This window comes from Castanea sativa, chromosome 12, assembly GCF_040712315.1.
Source record: "Castanea sativa cultivar Marrone di Chiusa Pesio chromosome 12, ASM4071231v1".
Lineage (NCBI taxonomy): Eukaryota > Viridiplantae > Streptophyta > Magnoliopsida > Fagales > Fagaceae > Castanea > Castanea sativa.
The window spans coordinates 9,532,445-9,550,124 of record NC_134024.1 but is presented as its reverse complement, the minus strand read 5'-3'; the positions used below and the strand labels follow the sequence as shown (position 1 = coordinate 9,550,124).

The 17,680-nt window shown below is 31.9% G+C and overlaps 1 protein-coding gene and 3 non-coding genes across 4 annotated transcripts; 1 reads left to right on the top strand and 3 right to left on the bottom strand.

Moving 5' to 3' along the window:
* Positions 1-97: 97 nt before the first annotated feature.
* On the bottom strand, positions 98-169 carry TRNAM-CAU (transfer RNA methionine (anticodon CAU)). Its single transcript has one exon. It is a non-coding gene; the product is annotated as a tRNA-Met (tRNA).
* A 1,376-nt stretch (positions 170-1,545) lies between these two features.
* On the bottom strand, positions 1,546-1,617 carry TRNAM-CAU (transfer RNA methionine (anticodon CAU)). Its single transcript has one exon. It is a non-coding gene; the product is annotated as a tRNA-Met (tRNA).
* Positions 1,618-2,227: 610 nt separating this feature from the next.
* TRNAM-CAU (transfer RNA methionine (anticodon CAU)) lies at positions 2,228-2,299 on the bottom strand. Its single transcript has one exon. It is a non-coding gene; the product is annotated as a tRNA-Met (tRNA).
* An 11,041-nt stretch (positions 2,300-13,340) lies between these two features.
* LOC142619784 (putative inactive receptor kinase At4g23740) lies at positions 13,341-17,390 on the top strand. The gene is made up of 3 exons (XM_075793069.1): positions 13,341-13,996; positions 14,513-15,816; positions 16,337-17,390. The coding sequence occupies exons 2-3, from the start codon at positions 14,595-14,597 to the stop codon at positions 17,017-17,019; spliced, it is 1,905 nt and encodes a 634-aa protein (XP_075649184.1). The 5' UTR covers positions 13,341-13,996; positions 14,513-14,594; the 3' UTR covers positions 17,020-17,390.
* The last annotated feature ends 290 nt before the right edge of the window (positions 17,391-17,680 follow it).

The following is a 17,680-nucleotide window of genomic DNA, read 5'->3' as shown; positions in this document are numbered from 1 at the left end:
TTTTGATAGAGTGGTGAGGGTGAGCTGCTACGACGTCGTTTATGTGAGTTTGGAAATTTAAGAAAAAGAATTGGGGGCGACGGAAGCTACTCAATTGTATCAGAGCCAGGTTTCGATCCTGGGACCTGTGGGTTATGGGCCCACCACGCTTCCGCTGCGCCACTCTGATTTGTTGATATACCTTCAATTATAATATATTTATACCATAAGTTTAATGAAAAATGCATGATTCAATTGGGCCTTGGTCTGTGACGAAATTTTAGGCTTGACAATAGAAAACATAATCTTTTCCGCCTTTTGTTTTGCGGGCCACAAGAAAGATATGGACCTTTTTGCTTTTTTGGGATCAATAAATTAAGAACAATGATTCACATGCCTAAGGCCCTAAGTTGGTACTCTCCTTTTTGTGCATGTCAATTTTAAAGATAAAATTTTTATCTCTAAAATTTTGGTAAAATATTTTACAAAAACACAGAGTAGCTTTCTCTCTCTCCCATCTAGTGACTTGTTCACCGGTTTGATGGGCTAGATAGTCGATACTGGCAATCCAATAATCAGAAACATTATCTCACCAATGTCCAATGACCGAAGTTGTCATTCCAATAACTAGTGTCTACAATTCGGTCACTAGAGACCACTTTGATGGTAAGTATCTAGTTTGGTGGTTTGCTTAAAAAACTTTATATGTCATATCAAACACCTGTAAATGTTTTATATATAAAATATTTTATGTTTGAAGATATTTTACTTTAAAACAAACTGAGCATTTGTGTTGGAATAAACCACTAAGAATGGGAGAAGAGTTTTCTCTATTAGCTTCTTGCCATCAAATATAAATCATTTGTACCACATTTTGTATTATAGTTTATGTTCTACCAATCATGGTATGTCATGTATTCATTTGACTTTCCTTATAAAATAATCAAAATTTAAAATAGAAAATAATTTAAACAAATGGCATACCATGATTTAAAAAAAGAAAAAGAAAAAAGAAGTGGGCTACCCATTTATTGAGGGTGGGGGTGCCCTTTAACCCAAGGGCAAGGGGCTTGCTGAATATTGACACTAAGGTAGACAAATTAACATACTAACCACATCCCATTTAGTCAATCCCAACATACTGAGTTACTCAGTTACAAGCTTACTCTACTAAGCTCAACATACCATGATTGGTAGAACATGAATGGAACACAAAAAGTGGTATAGAAAATTTGTATTCTTTGTTATCATTATTTGGGTGGGTTTTTTTATGTGAAATACAAATCCTCCAGCCCATTTGCCCTGTATACAAAAGTTTAAAATGAAAAAAAGATCCAAAAAATAAATAAATAAAAAAGTGGAATAAAAATCCTTTGTCTCACTTGCTATATATTCATATAACTTTCCTTATAAAATAAAATTAGAAAAGTTAAAAGAATTTGCTGTGCAAATGGAAAAAATCAACAAAAGACATATATTCATTTCACTTTCCTTTTATATATATAAAGATTTTGTAGTGGAAATGGAAAAATAAAATAAAATTCGCAATGGACACCTACTCCTTTATATCAGAGCCAGGTTTCGATCCTGGGACCTGTGGGTTATGGGCCCACCACGCTTCCGCTGCGCCACTCTGATCAGTTGATATGTACTTTTTTCAATTATTTTTATACACTATTTTACAAAAAAGAAAAAAAGAAAAAAAAAGACCGGTTCAGTTGGGCCTTTGGCCTGTTAATGATTTTCAGGCTTAACAGTACAAAATCTTTTTTTGTTTTGTTTTGCGGGTCAAAAGAAAGACATGCACTTTTTTCTTTTTTTTTGTGCTCAAATAAAGGAAAAACAATTATTAATATGCCTTTAAGGTTTTTTTATTTTTTTGCTGAATAATATGCCTTTAAGTTGGTACTCTCCATTTTGCGCATGTCAATTTTTGTGATGGGATAAGTGGTAACCACTAAGAATAAAGTGGAATAAAAATCCTTTGTCTCGCATGTTATATATTCATATAATTTTCCTTTTAAAATAAAAATAGAAAAGTTAAAAGAACTTGCTGTGGAAATGGAGGGAAAAAAAAACAACAAAAGACATATTCATTTCACTTTCCTTATAAAAGAGTAAAATATTTTGTAGTGGAAATGGAAAAAAAAATAACGAAGACATATATTCATTTGACTTTCCTTATAAATAAAAAGATGTTTAAAATCGAAAATAATAATAGAATTTGCAATGGAAGCCTACTCTTATATATCAGAGCCAGGTTTCGATCCTGGGACCTGTGGGTTATGGGCCCACCACGCTTCCGCTGCGCCACTCTGATCAGTTAATTTTTTTTTTTATCAATCATATTTATACACTATTTTGTTTTATAGAAAAAAATGCCTGGTTTAGTTGGGCCTTTGGCCTGTTATGGAATTTCAAGCTTGACAATACAAAACTTTTTTTGTTTTGTTTTGTTTGGTTGGTTGAGCCCAAATAAAAGAAAAACAATTATTAATATGCCTTTAAGTTGGTTCTCTACTTTTTGTGCATGTCAATTTTTGTGATGGTATAGCCAATGAGACTTGGAGAAGAGTTTTGTTTTCTTCATTAGCTTCTTGTTACTATCACTTTTTTGGGTGGGTGACCAACGTTATTCTTTAGTCAATGAACATGACTTCTTTGAATTTTTGAACTGTTCAAATTGAACACAGCTAAGAAATTCTTAACTCTAATCAATAGAGAAAATTTGTGATTACAATTAGAATAAGCAAAACGCCACGTTTCCTCAATGTCTCTGATTTTCAATTCCGTTCGAATTTGGTTTTCATGTCAACTTCTATTTCTATTTTCCAATCAAAACTTTGTTGAGTGCAATGTAGATAAATTTAGCTTTAAGAAAAGTTTTTTTTTTTTTTGCATGTTCATAAATATTATAATTAGGAATTTGGACCTGACCAGGAAAACGTAGCACTTTCTCAACCTTTTTCCACAATTGTTTGATTAAATTGTGAACTTCTGGACATGTTTGTGTTAGGTAACGTACATGATTAATTTTTGTAAAAGCATATTATATTAGACATATTAACATCTCGTATATGTCCAAGCATGTTGGCCTAATTTGGTTAGCTGGGAATCTTATAATAATTTGAATTATTAAAGATAATGACATGTACATGTATATTGAAATATATGGATGACCAAAATAAAAGTATCCCATTGGACCATTGGTAATAAAATATAGTGGGGCATATAGAAAATGCTATTATTATATAGAGAAAATTACAACTTAATTGCTTGTGGTTTAATTGAAATTTAAGTTACTTACTTGTGGCTTAAAATGTAACATTTTACCCACCTCAAGATAGCTTAGTTAGATTTTTGTAACTCATTTCTGTTAAAAACAAGGCTAAATAGGTAGTTTTACTCCATTTTTATGTCTCTCTTCTTCAAAAACACAAAAAACATAAAAATACAAAATCAAATAAGATCAAAAAGAATCCAACGGAACATTTGCATCACGGAATTTCAAACCACAGGTAAACAAGGCTAAATTTTGGACTCATTCATGCCTATGGTCCATGAAGTACCCTTTTCAAGATTCTTGCCATGTTCTTTTAATTTTTTTGGGCAATTTCGTTTTTAAAACTCTATCATGACATGAATATGATGATTATTGAGCTCGTATTTTTAAGCATTAAGGTATATGGATGTAGAGGAATGAAAAAGAATGTGAAAACAAGATTGCTATAATCATTTCATGGAGGCATAAACAATCTCACTGGCAATTTAGTGAAATAAATAACATACATAAGACAAAGAAGAATGTATTTATTTTGAAACAGAGCAGTTGATAAAGGTTTTGATAAACCTTGCTCCCCAATCAGCTAATGACACATATCTCTGTCAAAACTATATGCCTTACATTTTGTTTGGTAGAATACAATATGAATTTCATCACAACCCATAGACTAAATTCCTGTAAAAAACTGTCCCTAAGTTTTCTCTTTTCTTTTGCATGTCCTTTGGAAAGAAATAGGATGTACCTTTTGGTTCATAGACCATTGATATGATGAACATGTACCTCTACAACCTTTATGTCTTTTCTTTTGTTTTATGGCTTTGGCTTATTTCAAAACCTGAGCCTTGAACCCAACACCCACCTTTGTAGGGTTATTTCGGGTTAATGGCGGGTTTAGCAAGTTAACACGAATTAACTTATTTATTAATTATGTCAAAGTGGCTTGACCTGTTTTGATGCAAATCCATGTATTCATGTCATCTTCGTGAGTTGTGTTAAATATCATCACCCTTATTTTATTGTCCATTACCTAAAAATTGAAAATAAAAATAATTAATTAAATCTTTCTTGCCATTGATTTCATTTGAATGAATATATTAACATGTGGTTTTAAAAGTTACAAATTATAAACTTGTACTTAGTTATATATATTTTTTCATTCATTAATTCAATATGTTGAGATTGTAATTTATTCGATGAATTTATTTTTACAGTAAAATTGATTTAAACGTGTATTTTTTTTTTTATCAATTTTGGATTAATCTTTATTAAAGAATTAAACCTCATGCAAGTGAAATATAATTTTTTATATATTAAATATCAGCAAACCATATTCAATCCATCTGATTGATGGAGAAACTGTAAGTAGTAACCTGATTGATGGAGAAACCATAAGCAGTAATTACAAATAGCTTCTTTAGTTATGCAAAGCGCTAATCATGTTTTAATTTGGTTGAAATGATAGAAAAGTAGGATGATGAAAAATATTTTAATTTTTCACCATGTGAATTTAGTTGGAAGAATGAAAATGTAGAATAATGTAAGATAATATAGATTGCATTTGTTTGGTTGAGAAAAATAATGAGAGAAAAAAAAAGTAATTTGTGTAAATTTACTTAAAGTGGTTTGGAATTGACCAAAAATGATAGTTGAAGAGTAGGAAAAAAAAAAGTTGTATGGAATGGCAGTTTACCTCCCTATATTCATCCCAGATTTCTTCCTGATTTGAAAAGAAAACAATTTGATGGATTTGAGTGAAAAAATTTGAGCCCCACTTATTTTTTCCATATTTTTTATTCTTAATCAAACAATGAAAATTTTCAATTTTCCACTCACTTTCCACCGAAAGTTTTTCATTCTTCATGTTTTCACTTTTCACCTAAACCAAATATTGACTTAGCGTGCGTTTGCCATGCAATGATTTTGTGTTTCGCGCTTTTTTATTGGATCTTATGACACTGTTTACGAACCAGCTAAGTACTGAAAACGCAACAATAAGCAATAAATCATGGGTCACACGGAACTATTCATAATTTAAAAATTATTTTGCTACAATATTTTCAGTTTTCAGTAAAATAAACGGTATCCAAACAGACCCTTAACGTACATTAGCATAGAAATTGTCTGCGTTTTGGAGCCAGGTCCCATGGCACTGTTCATGGACAAGCCACCCAGGGAAAAACGCAACAATAAGTGTTATACAGTGTTTTTAGTTTTAAAAATTATTTTTCTATAGTATTTTTAGCAATAAATTTTTAGTAAAATAAACGATATCCAATCAAAAAGTATTTTTGAGAAAAAAAACAAAAGTAGATACGTCAAAAATAGTTGGCGACATTGGATGAGGCTTTTAACCCCGCCCAAAATCAAATTATTTTATAGCTTTAGGGGGGGGGGGGGGGGGGGGAATTTGATATTTGGAATTTTTGAAAAAAAAAAATGTTCTACTATTCTTTGATATGAAGTTTTCCTATTCATTGTCCACGCTTTATAATTGCAAAGTTTTAAAGTACCATATATACTATTCTCTATTTTGTAAAAAGAGAGAAACACCTAATCTTCATTACTTTGGGACCCTCTAGTTTGGCTTTTACGAAAACAAATAACATGATTTTGGGTGATAATTACAGTGTCTAGAAAGTCAATTTTTGACCATTTTATCACATGCGGCATATAGTGCAATGTCTCATGCGACTAACTATTTGAAGAACAAATTACCTGGATAGTCTGGATCCCAATACCTCTCCATAATTTACCATATTTTCTTTTTGTATCATACTGGGATAAAAAGGAACAATATAGTACTTTTTCTTCCTAGATTCTCTCTTCTTTCATTGAATCATTGATTGACTACTCTTATTCTTCTCTTTTTTTTTTTTTTAATTAAGGAGAAGAGTTGCCCCCATAAATTTTATATCCAATTGCACAGAACTGCTTGAGAGCATTTCTATTTTTAATTCACAGATTTTCTCTACCACTTCTTGAGTCCACTATATGAATGTGCCATATAGCATCAAAGACTCTCACTTCCACACAATAACCTTATATGGTCTTTTTTTTTTTTTTAGTAAAACTAATTATAAATCGAATCTTTCCTCCCCCATTTATTGTAACAATTATTAAAAAAGAATTTTTTTAAGTTAAAATCCTTGGAGAAGAATTTACGTAGTTAGGTTTTAACTGTTAACTATATAGTTAGGTTTTTTCATATGCAATGCAAGTATCAGTTAACAATGTAAGTTACTGCCTTTTCCGAGTAGCTACTCTTTCTAATTTAAATAGTGAAATTAACGTAATTATTCATTTGATTGATAGTTTTGTTTAAAATTGTTTTGGTTTCAATGATGATCGGTGGTTATTTTGGGGAGAGTCTCCTCAAATTTTGTTGTTGTTCTTAAATAAATAATTAACATAAAAATGTATAGTTATTATTGAATTGCATAATTCTTGCTCTCATTTGTGAGCTTTGCAGGGTTGCATGTACTACGTGGTGCCTTAGAACCAATTTGGAAATTGGTAGAGTTGGTGGCGTGTTTAAGTTTGGAATAGGTGTTGAGACTCTAACATTAACTTGGCATTTATTTAGAGAAATTAAACAACTACAAGGGAGATTTTTGTGCTTGTATGTTTGCTTTTGTTTACTGTGCCTTAATATGCATGCAGATGGAATAATAAATTTGTGCAATCCTGTTAGGCAAGAAGTAAAGGCAACCATGAAATTTCAAAGGGTGATTGAAGATGATAATTTAAATGGAAGTGTTAGTTGAATGACGTAGGTTAACAATCCTTATAAAGAAAAGTATTTAGTAGTTCCATTAGATTTATTGTTTTTAAAGTTTTTTTTTTTAATTATACAACAAGTCAACTATATATCAATAATATGTTCTCCATTACTAAGTTTTGGTTATATATATAGTGTGGGGATAAAAGGTTCAAGGTGCATTTTTGGGTCATGGGCTTTATCCAAGAATGTTTACCTGTCTGAGGATGGATTGATAGCGATAAAGATGTCATACCTAGAGACCCACGAGCAAATTGTGGCAGAAGAAGCTAAGGGAAGTAATCCAAGGAGGGATATCTCCTCAACTAAGCGAAGTAAGGCTCAGATGGTGCGTCATTTTTGTCCAGAATGATCTTCTAGGAGGACTTATGTATGAGGATATGTTTCACGGGAGCACGGAAAGCAGGAAAATTTGGGAAATATTTAAGAAAAAATTGTTATCACCGCATTGAATACTCTGTACCTAAGTCTCTGGCCGCATTAATGAGGAAGTGATATCTGAATAGTGATTTTTAGCCTTATAGCTATTACCTAAAGATTTCCCGAAAGTGTTGATGGGACAAATATCAACGTTAACAGACTAGACTTACACGCGGAGAGCAAGAAGGAAGAGATAAGATGGGAGAAGGTCACGGACAAAGGGGATTGGGAGAAAGGAAGAGAAAACACTGTAGACTGAATATCTGTAATAAATCTTTAAGAAATAAGAAATATAAAAATCTGCTCCTTAGCTTGAGTTTGAGGACTACTTTCATCATACAAACTAATTCAATCTCATCATTTTGTAATCTTGGGCCATTTTTGTTGTCATTTAAGCTCATTAGAAACAAGATTTCTAACTCACTCTTTATTAAATTTATTGTATTGGGCTCTTTGGGCCTATACCATTCCTTTTGTTGGGCTTAGGTACAAATTGCAACCCTACATATAGTATTCAATATTTTGAATTCAAAAGTTGAAAGGCTAATAAATGTGCATGAATTGAAAGAGAACTTTTATAATTTATTTTCTTAAACAATATAAAAGGCTTTATTAATTAAACAAAGAGCTAGAAAATTGTTACAACTATTCTACATTGGATTAATATAACCTCTCTCAATTTGAATAGAGTTTGTCCAAATAAAATTGCACTAGAAAAAGACCAAACTTCAAGTACATGGAGTGCAATAATTAACACTATCATTCTATCATTAGAATATATATATATATATATATATATATATATATGAGATGGTTCAAATTATATCTGGTGTAACTTTACAAGAGTTACACCTTTTATGAACCATTGATTACTATTAAATCTAAGGGTCAAAAAACGTTCATAGTAGTATCATTATTACTCCCTAGAAATCAGTGATTTAGGCATTAACTCTTCTTATTAAAGGAGAAAAAAAAAAAAAAAAACCCATAGCATTAGCTCTATTCTTTTTTTTTTTTCGGTCCATATCATCATCTTTTTCTTCTTGTCTTTCTTTTTGCATTATACTTTCAAGCCTCCATCATGAATGGCGGTTGGAATAATTCTGAAAATAACATCTCAAGTTTTTTCTTCTTCTTAGACTTGTTGTTGGAAAAAATTCTGAAAATAATTCTCAAGTCCTTTTCTTCTTGCTAGGCTCGCTGTTGAAAGAATTTTGAATATAACATCTCTATATATATAAAAAAATATTTTAGTCAAGATTCTCTCTTAAAGTTAATGTGAAAGTTCTTCTCATGGTTGCTCCACAAAGAAATTTCTTCAACAAAAAACGCATTATCTACTTAAAAACTCCTTTATAGATACAAGACTATTATTAATGTTGGTAAAGGAAATCCAAATTTAAGAAATATCTTTTCACTGCAATAATTTTAAAGCACATGTGGTCTTCTCAACGTCAACTATGCAATTACCTAGTAACACCAGACGAATAAACAAAAGAGAAACTCTTGTGGCTGCTTTCTGACCCAACTTTGAGAATTATATGAATGGTGGAGGCCTGAAAGTATAGTACAAAAAGAAAGACAAGAGGAAGAAGATGATGATATGGACGAAAAAAAAGAGAGTTAATGTTGTGGACCTGTGGTTTTTTTTTTTTTAATAAAAATAGTTAATGTCTAAATCATTAATTTCTAGAGAATAATAATAATACTACTATTAGTGTTTTTTAACCCTTAGATCTAATAGTAATCAATGATTCACATAAGGTGTAACTTCAATTTCTTTCTCTCTCTCTCTCTCTCTCTCTCTCTCTCTCTCTCTCTCTCTCTCTCTCTCTCTCTCTCTCTCTATATATATATATATATATATATATATATAATCCACTTCAATTTCAGATCTCAGTCGAAACTAACAAGGTAACTAGATTAACATATAATATAATGGGTCGTGATAAAATAGAGTCTAAGCTTAAATATTGCCATGGCAGTGATAAAAAGTAATTATGCATGTAGAAAGTAAAAGGAAATAGAAAATATTAAATAATTATGCAGATATAATAACGGTCCCTTGATTCTCAAAAAAAAAATAACGGTCCCAGTTAGGCACAAGTAGACACACACACACCCAAGCTTGGCTTGCACACCTGAAGTACTGACAGAAGTCACAGAACTGAGCAATATTTTAACATTGCTTGTTTATCTAATTATTTTTTTCACTTAAAACAATTATAAATATTTTATTTTTTGTCCTAAAATTGTATTAAATTTTTTTTTGTATCACTAAATTATTGAAAAAGTACTCTTTATGTTTTTTGGGAGGACTTTCTATTTTTAATTTAGGTTTGAAATTTTTTTAATAAAATTTAAAAATCAAAATAATATTATAGTAATTAATTAAATTTCTTGATGAATAACATTGCTTGTTGGTGGAATAGACAGAGAGTAGCTTAGCGTGCCGTAACTTCGCACGTGGAAGTAGGTTCAGCTGTGTCACTGTCAGTCCGCCACCACCATCACCATTGATTGGATGAAGCTTGAAAAAAACCAATTTATATTTAGAGGAAGCGTGTGTTTCGATCACGATGAAAAATAAAATTATTTTACTCTTTAATTTATTTTTATTACTATTTATGAGTTTTATTGAAGTTTTTGATATTATTTATAAGTTTTACTGTACTATTTCAGTTAATTTTTATTTTTATTTACAATACTTTTTGTAAAAAATTTTTAATTTCAACAAAATAAGTGGTTTCAAACAAACCCAAAATCTAGTGTCATCAATTTTTTTTTTATGATTTTATCACAATTTTGCTACATGGTGATTTGTGAATAGTGTAGATAAATTAAGAGGATTATGTGGGTCCATTGTTTCACTACTCATAAGTTATTACATAGCAAAATTGTGATAGAAAATTTTATAACAATCAAATTAATCAGTCTCACGTAAGAGAGATGAGTTAGAACTTAGAAGTCAACTATTCATTTTATTAGAGTGTGACTAAACGCTCCAATCCTATAGTAAACAGAATTGTATAATTCTCCTTTATTTATTTATTTATTTTATTATTCATTCTCTTTTTCCAGTGTACAATTCAATTTGGTAGGTTACCAAACTTACCTGTGGCAAATTTTTTCAAATTTCAAACTTTATAATGTTTCTTTTTTATTTGGCGGTGGTTTTTTTTATTATTTTTATTTTTTATTGACCATGTTATTCATCTTTGCTAATAATCCCATTATTCTATGAGTGCTTAGTAATATAGCCGCTAATCTGACACTTAATAATTAAATTACTAACAAAAATAGAAAATAGAGCTAATATAAAAATAAAATCAAATATGAAAGGTTCAAACGCAAGTTTGAATCGAAAAAGACAAAAATAAAAATAATTTCAAATTTAGAGGATCAAAAATATACTTTAATCTTTATTTCAAGAAAAAAGTGTTTTCCAATTGCAATTTGTATTAGTTTTTTGTGTAAGTTTGGACTGAAACAAATAACCTTGAACTAGGGACAAGGTTCTCCATGAGTTATCTTTGATGGTTGATTTTTGAATCTGGATGTGGTTTGCACTTGATCTACGTTATCTACTCAGCTTAGCTTATCAAAAACATCTTTATAACCTACTTGGTTTGGCCCTTAGTTTACTTTGGACAATCTCAACTCAGCTTTTTAAGAGACTAGTTATCTTATCCCAACTAATCACCTTGTAAATTAATCATGTTTTGGAATTGTGCTAGTGGTTATTACCATTATTCACTATTGTGATTAAAATAGTATCTTTTAGAATAAAACATATGCAACAATATATAAGAGGTGGACAACTTGAAAGATAGATACGATGTGGTGATCCAAGTTAAACAAGTAAAAGCCAAGAATGATGTCTAGGATGCTAACAAGTGGAATTTATCTAGTAAATTAAGCTCGAAGCAGTTGAGAAGAGAGTGAGATAGTTACCGTAAGGAAGTTAAGAGCAATTACCTTGAGCAGTTAAAAAAAATACATAAGAGAGACATTTGGCATTGACACAATTAAGTTGAGAATAGTTGCCATAGGGAAGTTATAAGAGGTTATTGAGACCCGTTGATAGTCTAACACGTGTTATTAAGTGTCAACAAGGAAACTATACATGAAAAGTATAACTCTTAGTAATCGTGAAGGTCTCAAGTATAAATAGGGTCTCATTAAGCAAAAAAACACACCACTAACATACAAGAGAACTTTTTTTGTGTTATGTATATATGTTTGAGTGAAGTCTTATATTAAATAATAACGATAAGAGCAAGTGCAATAACGGCTCTATGATTTTTTTTTAACGTGGTTATTAAGAAATTTAAATTATACAAAATCTAATGAAAATAACTTGAATATTTGTTATAACTGCAAATCGAGTCGTTAAGGAGAGCAAAATTGTTGGATTGCAAAGTCAAAAAGAGTATAACTGTCATCATCATTAAGGAGAATTCACAACGACAATATTTTTATTGGTACCATTTTTGAAGGAAAAATGAAATTATAATTTATTTTTATTGAATTGGTTAAATGAGCTACAAATTTGAATGATTATCGATTTTTATCTTTTTGTTTATCATAGGTTTTTTGTAGAATAATTTTTTCACTCGTTGTTTTTTGGTCTTGTCTTGTTTTTGTTTGGTTTATGTTTATTGTTATTTGAGTTAATATTTATTGTTGTTAAGCCTTAAAAAAAGGGATTAAGGATTATATTTAGGGGGCAAAATTAATTTTGGAGTAATACTATGCCCACAACATTTTTACAATAAAATTTATGCAAAAAACTGTTATTGATGGGTAAAAAAATAATATCAGTATTGGATTTAAATTAAAATCAATAACATCTTATCATATTAGATTTGTTGATGAAATTGTTGTGAATATAGCATTACTTTTATTTTTATTGAATCCAAATTTTTGTAATTCTCAAGTTAGGGTATTTAACATTTTTATTAGGTGGTTACAATAGGTTAGTTTAGCATATAATTTCTTTCTGGCAAGTGTATATATAATTTTTTTTTTTTTACAAGTTGGGGTTATCCTATGAACACTCTGACTTGCATGGAGCCGCCACTGAGTAAGTAATTGATATAACATAATTGGACTCAAACTCATAAGCTTAAACTTTTTAAATATGTTATACTTCCTCCGTCCCAATTTGTTTATTCTGTTTGAAAAGTCAAACTTTTTAAGGGAATATCATTTATTGTCTTGTCTACCTTATAAAAATGTATAAGTTTACAAAACTATCTTTAAATAAATTAATCAGCTTTTAAAAAAAAGAGTTATTCTTAATGAGGCAACTAAAAAAATGTTTCAATTAGATTGATTTTTTAAATATTTGTTAGTTTTCTTTTCAAATAGTTTTGAATATAAAGTAGGGGTATAATAGGAATATTAGTAAATTAATGACTTTTATTTTTAGAAACGGAACAATATTTTAGGACATCCCAAAATAGACAAACAAACTGGGACGGAAGGAGAATTAATTACTCAATTAGAATCTTCTTAAGTTGTTATCTCCTTAATATATTGTAATTAGTTTCTTAGTTGATGATGATCTTCTAATTCTTAGAATTTGAGAAGAATTTATGTTGCAACTACTTTCCTTGTACTTCGTATTTAAGTTTAATGCAAGTATTAAGATGATTTAGGCTCTTGCTTGGAATTAGTTTGCTTATTTAAGAATTGTAATGAATGAAAATCATTCATATCTTTTCCTCTTAATTTTGAAAAAAAAAAAAAAAGAGAGTATAATTTCTAAAAGTAATTTTACCCTAAGGCACGCGCCACTATGGTAAGTGGACTTATCATTAATAGTACCTAACTAGATATATATATCTTATTCAATTCATTTTTGATGGATTATTCAATTCATTTAAGTAACCCACTTACCCGCCTCTCCAGTCACCGCCCACAATTAGTATAGCTTTTTTTTAACTAAATTTATATAGAGTTTCATTTTCTTTGCTACAATCACAACTTAGACCAGTCACATACAACTCTTTAGATTTAAAGAGTACCCAATAAAAAAAACATTAACAAACAAACAAAATTTCTTTCTATGAAGAAGAAGAATAAGAACAATCACTGCTAAAATTTTCGAACTCAACAACCATGTTAATTGCTACCTATCTTCTTAAACTTTCTTTGTTTTCATGATCTCTCTCTCTCTCTCTGTCTCTCTCTTCACTCTTCCCCCACATGCACCCTCCTGTTCGTGCGCTACAAAGAAAATAATATCATAGAAACAGTGAACTTCTTTGGCACACAGCTTGCTTGGCTTCTCTCAATGATTATCTAAATGGTTTTCTTATTTTCTTTGCATGTGACACTGCTTATTTAACAAGCATACACCAGCTCATCCCCCATCATTACCATTATCATTGCACTGTCCCCCAGTACGGTTTTTTTCTTTCTTTCTCTGGTAACTGTTTCTGAAAGTCCAAGAATATGTACAAAGCTTTAACTGGCTATTCAATACTTGCAAGAAAGGGAACAAGTTTGGTCTGATCTGGAACCATGAAGTAAGTTTTTGACTTTTTGTGTGTGTTTGTGTCTTTCTTTCAACTGTTTATTTTCTGGTGTTTTTGTTTGAATTCTTTGTTTTGAATCTTTTGATGATCATGAAAAAAATGAAAGCAAACCAAAAAGAAAGGAACTTTTTATGCCTATTATCTATTAGTATGAAACAAAGAGTTCTGTTAGGCTCAATGAAGTAGCTATTCATGGGTTCTAAATTCTAATTATTGAAATGTCTAAAATTGTGAAGCTTTTGAATTCTGTCTGCTCTTATGTAAGAGTCCTTTGGGGGTTTGTGAAGGAGCAGAGAGCCAAAGTCAATAGAAGACTGAACAAAATTCAAATTTCTAGATTAAACTGCTTGTCTTGACAAATTAGAGCACGGGCAGAATATTTATAAAAGTCAATCTTTCATAACAGAATTTCCAATAAATGTACCTAAAGTTAATGATTATTTTATTAGCATATTCTTTATGTTTGGCTTTCAGATTTTAATTCATCTTCTGCTAAATTTCATGTAGATGTGAGCAAGTTTTGCGGACGCAGTTTCATTTGAACTGCAAATTTGCTTGAGCACTTGGTTCTGCAACTCTGATTGAGAAAATGAACAGCAAAAAGGCCCTCTTGTTCATTTTCTTTTTTGTGTCAATTTTCTCACACATTGCTGCTGACCTAGTTGAAGATACACAAGCATTGCTTGATTTCTTTCACAATATCTCACACTCTCACTCTCTCAATTGGAATGAGAAAACTTCTGTGTGCAAAAGCTGGACAGGAGTGACCTGTAACAGTAATCAGTCCAGAGTCATATCCGTCCGATTGCCTGGAGTTGGTTTACAGGGTCCAATTCCATCCAACACACTCAGTCGTTTATCAGAAATTCAGTTTCTAAGTCTCAGATTGAATGCTATATCAGGTCCTTTCCCCTCTGATTTCTCCAAGCTTGTAAACTTGAACACCCTTTATCTTCAATATAACAAGTTCTCCGGCCCATTGCCTTTGGATTTCTCAGTTTGGCAGAATCTTTCAATCATTGATTTATCAGACAATGGCTTTAATGGGACTATCCCTTTATCAATTTCAAATTTGACTCACCTCACATATTTGAATCTTTCTAACAACTCTCTTTCGGGTGAAATTCCTGATCTCAATATTCCTAGTTTGCAACAGCTAAATTTGGCCAACAATAGTCTTACTGGAAGCGTGCCAATATCCCTTCAGAGATTTCCAAGTTCCAAGTTTTCCGGTAACAATCTTACAATGGAAAATGCTCCTTCTCCTGCTTTTCCGGTTCAACCACCTAGTGCTCAACCATCAAAGAAAGGCATAAAACTTAGTGAACCTGCAATATTGGGTATAGTCATCGCTGGTTGTGTTCTGCTGTTTGTGGTTGCTGCTGTTTTTATGATGCTTTGCTGTGCAAATGGAAGTAAAGATGGGGTTCAAGGGAAAGAGAAAAGGAAAGAAGTCTCTTTAAAGAAAGGTGCTTCTGAGAAACAAGATAAAAGTGAGAAGATAGTCTTTTTTGAGGGGACTAATCTTGCATTTGATTTGGAGGACTTGCTGAGAGCATCTGCTGAGGTGCTTGGCAAGGGAACATTTGGGACAACATATAAGGCAGCTCTGGAGGATGCAGGTACTGTGGTGGTGAAGAGGCTTAAAGAAGTGAGTGTGGGGAAACGTGAGTTTGAGCAGCAGATGGAGGTGATTGGAAGTATTAGGCACGAAAATGTAGCTGCATTAAGGGCATATTACTATTCCAAGGAAGAGAAGCTTGTGGTGTATGATTACTATGACCAAGGGAGCGTGTCTGCAATGTTACATGGTATGTTAAACCTTTCCTTCCCCTCTACCTTGCCCAAGTAGGAGATGTATATAGTGTGAGGTAATGGAAATTGTGAATCATCATTTGTAGTGTTACTTCCCCGTGAACTGATTCCTGCTTGTTGCACTAAAGTCTGATCATAAATTTGGGTCAAGATATAAACAGAACCTTAGGTTATAGGTGGGAGTTGTTAATTACTAGTTTATTTGCATGTAAGCTTAAACATAAATAATCATTGTGATCACAAGGTCCTGTCTGACTGCTTTTAGTGGAGTTTTCTTGATTAAAGTAGGATTTCGTATGAAAATTCATCTGTTCTAAATGCCAGCATGTATGAACATCGAAAAGGAAACATAAGGTAGAATTATATGAAGCTGTTCTCTCAATTCTTTTACAGTCCACCTTTGTAGTTTTATACTTTTATTGCCCCTGCAATTTTTTCTTGGGTTAAAATATATACTGTTTTAAATTCTCAGGTTATACTTGTTATAAAGATGTTAATGCATCTACAAATTTTCAGGTAAAAGAGGAGAGGAGGGCCGGATTCCATTAGACTGGGAGACTCGGCTAAGAATTGCAATTGGTGCAGCAAGAGGCATTGCTTATGTCCACACACAAAGTGGTGGGAACAAACTTGTCCATGGAAATCTAAAAGCCTCTAACATTTTCCTCAACACCCAAAGATATGGTTGTGTATCTGATGTGGGTCTAATAGCATTGATGAATCCAATGCCAGCACCAATGAGGGCTGCAGGATACCGAGCCCCAGAAGTCACAGACACCCGGAAGGCAACCCAAGCATCTGATGTGTACAGCTTTGGGGTCTTGTTGCTTGAGCTCCTCACTGGAAAGTCACCTATACAAACCACAGGTGGTCATGAAGTTGTTCACTTGGTCAGGTGGGTGAATTCTGTGGTTAGGGAGGAGTGGACAGCAGAAGTGTTTGATATAGAACTTTTGAGGTATCCTAATATAGAGGAAGAAATGGTGGAGATGTTACAAATTGGGATGACTTGTGTTGCAAGAATGCCAGAGGACAGACCAAAAATGCCGGATGTTGTGAAACTGGTAGAAGAAGTTCGTCGAGTGAATACAGGAAGTCGACCATCAGCTGAGCTTCGACCAGAGTTTACAAACCCCACACCTATTGCAGCTGATATAGGAGCAGCCACTGCCATAGCATCTTCCTCCGCGACACTTTGAAATTCTTTAGTAATTGGTTGTTGCTATGATATATACTTTTCTATTTTCCATTTCAAATTCATAATTAATTGAAATTGAGTTGGGGGAACGCTTTTGATCTGGGGTTGTTTGTGTATCTTAAATTATGTGAAAAACTTGATGCCAAGATTAATTCTAGCTACCTTGGCCAGCTAAAGCTTAAAGTTGACTTGCTTTCTTGGCTGTCCTATTCTTTGGTTAGGACCTGAGTAGTTAGGCATGTGGAGTTTAGCGGTCATTGCTAATAAAAACCAATTTGTTATTGTATTATTTATTTAAGTGCTTAGAAGTTAAGCATGTGGAATTTAATGGCCATAGCTAATAAAAAACAGTTTATCTGTGCTTGTACAGCAGAGCAGGTGAGTGCAGGATATATGCTCTGTAGATCCACATAATTTCGAGTCTCTATTGGCTCGTAAGTCATAAGTCATAACCTACCTACTTAATTGGATTTAAGTATATACATTAGATTTTAGAAATGTGCACAATGAGCCTCTTGGCAAAAGTCATACCAAAGCCAAAAAAGAAGAAATGCAAAAAGGCTTCCTTGACGACTTTCATATAGCATACCAACCCCAATCCCCACCCACCATTGAAAATTATTCCAAACAGACTGGTTTTTTAAGAAATAAGCAACCACAAG

Coding starts and splice junctions, on each gene's coding strand:
- LOC142619784 (XM_075793069.1), top strand. CDS start 14,595: ATGAACAGCAAAAAGGCCCTCTTGTTCATTTTCTTTTTTGTGTCAATT. Junction 15,817..16,336: donor CGTGTCTGCAATGTTACATG/GTATGTTAAACC, acceptor ACAAATTTTCAG/GTAAAAGAGGAGAGGAGGGC.